Source organism: Myotis brandtii, unplaced genomic scaffold (genome assembly GCF_000412655.1).
Source record: "Myotis brandtii unplaced genomic scaffold, ASM41265v1 scaffold120, whole genome shotgun sequence".
In the NCBI taxonomy this organism is placed as follows: domain Eukaryota; kingdom Metazoa; phylum Chordata; class Mammalia; order Chiroptera; family Vespertilionidae; genus Myotis; species Myotis brandtii.
Genome location: NW_005354174.1, coordinates 1,536,279 through 1,544,494, shown reverse-complemented (window position 1 = coordinate 1,544,494; position 8,216 = coordinate 1,536,279). Strand labels below are relative to the sequence as shown.

At 34.3% G+C, this 8,216-nt stretch overlaps 1 protein-coding gene across 5 annotated transcripts in view; it reads right to left on the bottom strand.

The window, feature by feature from the left end:
- BCAS3 (breast carcinoma amplified sequence 3) overlaps positions 1-8,216 on the bottom strand; it is a 463,383-nt gene that overhangs the window by 312,723 nt on the left and 142,444 nt on the right. For all 5 annotated transcript variants that reach the window (XM_014531618.1, XM_014531623.1, XM_005858559.2 and 2 more), the window contains exon 15: positions 4,014-4,278. In XM_014531618.1, coding sequence (XP_014387104.1) covers positions 4,014-4,278 — 265 coding nt within the window. The remainder of the gene's footprint in view (positions 1-4,013; positions 4,279-8,216) is intronic.

Below are 8,216 nucleotides of genomic sequence, written 5' to 3'. Positions count from 1 at the left end.
TTCTACTGTCGTGGTAAACAACCTGCTTCCCTATTTATAATGGTCTGGCCCTCTAGCAACTTCAGCGCGAAATTATAGCTAATTTGCCTACAAACGTCAGGTGGTCATAATAATCTGGCCACTCAGTGTGTGTGTGTGTGTGTGTGTGTATGTGTGTGTGTGTATATGTATGTGTTTGTGTGTGTGTATATACATATATATGTATGTATATGTATGTATGTATTAAATAAAATACATAAATTAAAGTAAACCAATTACACTGAAGTATAGTTATCAATACAGTTAAAAATTGAATTTTGCTATAGAAGTAATAAATACTAAAATCAGTAATAGTATTACATAATATATAGTAATTTCAAAGCTATGATAAGTATAAACAATATTTCAAAATATCAGTAACTCAAAATGTTTCAAGATATCCAGTTCATGTATATTGTGATATAAAACATCTGCATTTTTATTGGTGACAATGTCGCAAGTACTACTAATATTACTATCTTGTGTTGTCTATATTCACAATGAAAGGAAACATTTTTGGTTAGAGGATAGTAAACATAATGTCATTTCTTTCATATCCATGTCCATGGATCTTAAGAAACACTCACACAGACTAAGGTCAAAGAAATAAGAAAGAAAATGAAGGACATATTTAGAGAGAGTATATTTCAAATAAATAAACGTCCTCTGTTATGTAAAATAATGGCAAGTAGATAAAATAATCCTAACTTACACTGGACTGACTCCAGAGAGTAAAAAGGAAATATCCCTATATCAACTGTTATTTAACAGTTTCCTTTAGTTTGCTAAAAAGAGCACAAACAACGGTAATAGCACCAAGCATGATTCATTTTCAAGATGAATCCCTCCCTGTTCAAAGTTTACATTGTTTTTGACCAGCATCAGACTGTTTATCCACACAAACTGTAAATACATCCTTTTTAGAACTAACCAACAACAATGCCCATTTTGTTTTGACATGTGAAATACAAAGAGAACATGAAGAAAAATGACCATCACCCTAACGTTGGTGCTTTGAAAATAAGGAATACAACACAGAGTAATGGGGTGAAATTCCAACACAATAAAAATTTTAATAGGTGTTATCAGGAGGAAAATGCCTTCTGAAATTCCCTGCTTTCAAAAGAGAATGCTAAGTATAGCAATCTGTCAAACAGTCTATCATCTCCTCTCTTCTGGTAGCTTTAGGCAAACAATGAAGAGAGCTGTGCGCAATAAAGCTGAGAGAAAATAGTATATTTTGACTCAGAAATCCAAGTATTGCTCTTCAACTACATGTTCTTTTACAAATGACAAATCCTTAATTGATTGGCACTTTGCACCCTTCAGCAAAAATATAATCTTAGGAATGTGTTCACAGTTATTTGATCCCTATCTTTTCCCTTGGACTAGATGATACACAGGGCAGAGATGACAATTGTTTGTGCATGATATGCCCAAAACCTACAATGGAACCTGGTATGGGGTATGCTTACTAGGGAAGGAAGAATAGGAAGGCAAATGAAGCTCAAAAGAATACTCTCTGGAGATGTATAAATGTAAGGAATGTAAACCTTATTTTTCTAACAATACATCTGGTCCTCTGGTCAATCTACCTACCCCACATGTACACTGAATCTCTTTCCATAAAATGTTTAGTAGAATTTAAGTAAAGAAAAATACTCAACACAAAGAGAAAGGTCCTCAAAGAACAGATACTGTCGCCTAATTATATGACAAAATATTTATGCCATAAAGTGTAATTAATTATGTAAGTAAAATTCCTTACAAATGGCAAAAAATACAAATATCACATATCTTTCAACTTATTTTAAAATTTGAAATACTTTTTTAAATGGCTGTTTTCATCCAGGACTGATTCTGAAAGATTTCTGACCTTGAGTCACTAATTAAGTTAACTACACATGAATAACTATTTCTATAAAAATAATAGAGCCAAAACATAAAACATCATGCGAAGAGAAAACAGAAGTCCCAAATTTTTTGTTACAACCCAATTTCTCCACAGGGTTCCATTTACCTGTGTTTTTCAGGCTCTCTTGAAACGTCCTACAGAAAATGCATTTCTAGGATTGCTTAAGTATTACAAAAGGATATGTATTCAAGAAGAAGTTAAAACAAATTAGGGTTAGAGTATAACTAAAAGAATTGAAAAGAGGTACTCTAATATTCATACATACATGTTTGTATCAGCACCATTAACAATAGCTAAAGGATGTAAACAACCCAAATGTCCATCAATGAATAAAAAATATAGTATATATATAAAATGAAATATTATTCAGCAATAAAAAGGAATGAAGTACTGATACATATCATAATGTGGTTGTACCTCAAAAATATTAAACCACAGGAAAAGAGCCAGAAACAAAAGATCCACATATTGTATGCAATATGCAATATCCAGTTATATGCAATATCCAGAACAGATAAATCCAAAGAGATAGAAAGCAGATTGGTGGTGGCTAGCGACTGGGAAAGAGAGGAATGAGAGTAACTGTTTAATGAATATTCGATTTTCATCTGGGATAAAGAAAATGTTTTGGAACCAAGAAGAAGTGGTGGTTTGCACAACTAAATTGTTAACATTTAAATGGTTGTGTATGTTATATGAATTTCAGGTCAATTAAATAGTTTTATGTAGTAACCATTATCTCTCTACATAAAATTCCCTACTCTTAAAAGCTTAAATCAGTCATGTGTCAAGGAGAATCTGTAATACTCTAGACAAAGTGTCATCTAATGTCATCAAATATTTTCAGTCATTCTGGTGGGGAATGAAAGGGTATAACCACTCTGGTATTAAGAACCAAGGTCAAAGTTTGCATACATTATAGCCCAGCATTTCCACTCAAAAATGAGAACATATTTGGACCAGAAACCAAATAAAAAAATTTTCACTGCCTCATTATATGTAATAACCCCACACCGGAAACTCTCCACATATACATCAACAGTAAGTAGTTCAATTCCTGGTCAGTACACATGTCTGGGTTGTGTGCTTAATCCCCAGTAGAAGGCATGCATGAGGCAACCGACGGATGTTTCTATGACTCCCTCTCCCTTTCTCTCTCTCTCTCAAATCAATAAAAAGATATTTTAAAAAGAGAGAAAGAAATCAAGTAATCAAGTAAACCTATAAAGAACATGAATTAATCCCATGAACATGATGCTAAAGAAGCTGAATATACCAAAATATACTATTCTATTATTCCACTTATATGAAAGTGAACAACAGTATCTAAGGATACTTCCTTAGCAGAGAAATATTTTTAAAAAGTAAGAAAATGATTACCATTAAGTCAGATTCATGGTTTTCTTTTATAGAAAAGGAGCACAAAAGGGGCATTCTAGTAATGTTTCATTTATTGGTTGGGGTGATAATAACACAATTATTTGCTCTAAGACAAATTATCGAGCTGTACGGTTGTTGTTGTTTTTTCCTTTCCTGCAACATACTGGTACAAATCCCACAGAGATGTATTTTAAAATAAAAAACAAATGCTGCTCTAAAATACACATGACTCATGACCATTCTTCTTCAACAATGAATATGAATATAGTTAATGAACTATATATAGTGTTGTTGGCTTTGGTTAAAAATGAAGTTTTCTGGAAAAGATCTACAGACATGAGATTCAATCTCTAAATGTATGAATATAGTCTCAAACTTCATATTCCATAAAAATAACACAAGGAAATCCTTACATACTGGAAAATTTAGGGAGGTAAAGTCACGTGATAAAGACTGCCATTACTATATTGGCTTCAATTAATTAAATTATTTAATAAATTAAGAATGTCCCAAAATGAGCCTAAGACCTTGTCTTTGCATGAACATATTAGAAAAAATGGATTTGTTTTTGTCCCAGACCTTGAAAATTAAGGATAAAGAGAAGAAGGACTGAAGGGTTCAGTGGAAATAGAGATATAGAGAGATTGGGGGGGGGGGGGGAGAGAGAGAGAGAGAGAGAGAGAGAATGAATTAGGTTTACCGTGCAGAGGTGATCCGGAAGGGCTGCTTGAGAGACCCGGAACAGGGCTACAGCGACCTCCTTGCTTAGATGTCAGTTCTTGTTCAATCTCTTCCAGCCCAGCACTTTTCTGGAAACGGCTCATACGATTCACGACTCGTGGCGACATATGTGTTCTCACACAAGGCTGGCCACCATAAGGGTTGATTGGAAAAACATGGGACGTCCCCCGAAGAGTACTGACCACAACCCAGCGACAGTCATGGCTGAAACAGATGTCTTGTACCTAGAAATGAGATATGGGAAAACAGAGACCTGATTGAAACTACTTAGATTAAGAGCATCACACACACATCACCAAATATGAATAGAAATACGTATCTCATTACCAAATATACCTAAGATCACGTTATAAATAAAATATTTTATTTTACAGATGAGTTTCATAATTAATAGTGATCAAAATTCCCTATCAGGGATTTGATAAGATTTAGAGTAGGAAATTCTATCCCTTGCTGCATAGAGTGGCAAGTCAATAAACAGGACATATCTAGTTTCACCCTACAGAGTTATAAGAAAAGACATATGGAAAAAAGAGAAAAGATATATGAGTCAGGTTTATTACTCGAAATGAATTTGCCTTCTAAAAAGCATAAACTGGTTAAAATAAAAATACACATCATATAATGTAAATGAGGAAATTAACCCAAACATTCACTCAACAAAAATTCGTTGGGTACCATGCTAATAAATACTAAGAACATAGAGGTAAATAAAAAATAATCCTTGGGCTCACGGCCTACCAAAAGGAAAAGACACATAAGAAACTTATGAAAATATAATGTGGAAAAGTGAAATAACTATCTTATGTATAAGGCACAGTGGTAACAAAAAGAAAGGAAATATATGAAATCTGGTGAGACATGAAAAGGAGTTGGTGACAGTGGATGGTTAGAAGTGGCACAAAAAAACATTATCTAAATAGCTATAGATTATGGAATTGCTCTTTGAAATAGGATATACTTACAAAGAAAGGAGAGAAGGATATTCCAATAGAGATATATCAGGTATATCACATATTCCATTTTAGACATAAATGCAGAGACATAAAATGGGAATCACATATTCCATTTTAGACATAAATGCATAGACATAAAATGGAAATGATGGGCAACTAGTACAGTATGTCAGAAACAACATGAGAGTCAGCAAGAGAGAGCAGGAGGTGCCTGGGTTTTAAGAAATAATGTAGTCAAGATTTCAATTTTGGAAGGATGATTCTGGGAGTCAAATATAAGGAAGCAGGTTTGCAGTGGGGACAAGGATAGCTGAAGGAAAACTAGGTAGAAGCTGACTTAATAGCTAGGGATCCAGGTGGGGTGCTCAGGAGAAAAGGCCTCAAAACACTCTGACAACCCAAATGCCCATCAGTGGATGGATTTATAAAAAGATGCAGTATATACACCATGGAATATTAGTCAGCCTTGAGAAAGAGGAAATCCTGCCATTTATGACAGGGATGAACCTTAAGCAGAGAATGCTAAGCAAGATAAATCAGAGAAAAGGTAAGTACTGTGTTATATCACTTATATGTGAAATCTGCAAAAAAAATAATCAAGCCTGTAAAAAACAGAGGGTAAAATGGTAGTTATCAGGGGATGGGTGATGAGGAGATAAGACTGATAGTACTTAAGGGCATAAAACTTGTAACAAGTAGTATATAAGCCAGGGGTCTAATGCATAGTATAATGAATATAGACAATAACAGTGAACTATAATTATGTAATGTGATAAACATGGCTACAATGGCAATCATAATACAATATACAAATCTGCCCCGCCAGTGTGGCTCAGTGGTTGAGCATCGACCTATGAACCAGGAGGTCATGGTTCAATTCCAGGTCAATGCACATGCCCCGGTTGCAGGCTTCATCCCCAGTACGGGGTGTGCAGGAGGCAAACGATCAATGATTCTCTCTCATCATTGATGTTTCTCTCTCTCTCGTCTTTCTCTCTACTTCCTCTCTGAAATCAATGAAAATACGTGTGTTTTATTAAAAGTAAATGTATCACGGTAACATGCTGCACACCACCCTAATGAGAAAAAACAATGTACTGCAGTGATTAGCTGTTGTAACTACTCAACTCCGCCTTTCTAGTGTCAAAGTAGCCATAGAAAACATGTAAATCAATGACTGCAGCTATATTAAAAAACAAAACAAAACAAAAGCAACTTTATTTACAAAAACTTTCCATAGATCAAGGCTGGCCACAGACTTGATGTATGAAAAGTTAGTCACTAATTTGCATAATTAAGTTAGCAAATTGAATTTACTAGTTTTATCTTTTTTTTAAAATATATTTTATTGATTTTTTACAGAGAGGAAGGGAGAGAGATAGAGAGTTAGAAACATCGATGAGAGAGAAACATCGATCAGCTGCCTCCTGCACATCTCCTACTGGGGATGTGCCCGCAACCCAGGCACATGCCCTTGACCGGAATCAAACCCGGGACCTTTCAGTCCACAGGCCGACGCTCTATCCACTGAGCCAATCCGGTTTCGGCACTAGTTTTATCTTGATATCAGATTAATGGTGGCAACTTGAACAAAATGCCTCCATTTACGTCTATACTTTTATACTTTTAAAAAAGCCAAGTAAGATTCTATACTGTTTTAAACATTTTTAAGCATATCCCTAAAAGGAGGACAAGTCACAGATACTTAAGATTTTCTACAATGACTTACTGATAAACTATAAGAATTTTCAATATTATTTGGTATTAGTTTCAGGTATACAGCATAATAGTTAGGCAACCATATACTTTAAAAAGTGTCCCCTCCAATATTTCCAGTACCTACCTGGGATCATACAGTTATTATAATACTCCCTATGCTGTCATTTACATCCCCATGACTATTTTGTAACTACCTATTTGTATCTAATCCAGAGGGACAGATGAAAGAGGTGGAGGTATTAAAAAATAATTGAAAAATTAATAATAATAATGATAATAATTTTCTACCGTACAAAACAACTGTCAAACAGTGCTGAAAAAAAGACCCCAGACAATGTAAAAGTATGGTAGAATATAAAATGTCTGTGAGTGGAATTTTAACAGAAAAAATATATGCATGTATTTATACATATAGGAATATATTAGCTTCATTACAACAATATGAGCTAAGTAAAACTCCTCTAGCAATCAATGAAGCCAACTTTCTCATATATTAGATCTTCAAGTAAGCCCAAGTTCACATTAGAATCTTGACTAATATCCCAAAAATACTCCACAAACCAATGTTATTCGTATCCATCAAAGTACAAGTCTCTAAAAGAACCTCGAACCTTTAAAAAAGAAATTGTAGTCTGCTATATCAAGACAAGATACTCCATTGCTAGACTATCGCTAGACAAAAATACAAGGATAAACCCCAATTCAACCACATGCCTGTCCATTTCAATTTCTTTCAAAAGTAACATGTTAACATTATAATTAAAGAATCTCTTGAGAGCTGATAAATGTAACTCCCAGGAATCCTAGAATTATGAATAAACAGTCATTCCACAACTGTTTTAACTCTGTACTTTGCCTATGAAAACTTTCACCTAAACTGACTTATAGAAAGCCAGAGAAAAGGAAACAGCAGGACAAAGAAAAGTGTAAATAGCACAGCAAGAGAAAAGAAACACAGTAACAGACAAATTTAATATCATAATATCGAATGCATTTAACACAAGCCAGAATCAAATATAGAGAGAAAAACATTTTAGGCTTATTGAGTAATTTATGTCCCATCACAGTGAAACTAAAGCATGTTATCTAAAACCTTTTTCCAAAACTCTTATAATCAAGACCACTTCCTGATCTGTCAATGAAAAGGAGTTTCCCTCTTTCATTTTAAGAATACTTCTGATATGAGGTGGTGCTAACAATCAGTATCAAGGCAGGAAGACAGAATTCCACCTAAATGCTTACTTAGGAAACTGCTATTAGAGCACCGAGTCTGCTCCATGACCTTGAAGACACGTTAGGGGACATTAATGAGCAGAGAAGAGTTGCTACATACATTGACTGTCAGTAGACTAGAGCAAGTTTAATCCTTTGAATAACATTACAGAAGATAACAGGTCACCTACCCACAAAATACAAAATGATATAACTGTTGGTATTATCAAACAAGTTGGGTGGTTTTTCATAGATCATTAAAAACAAGAAATCTC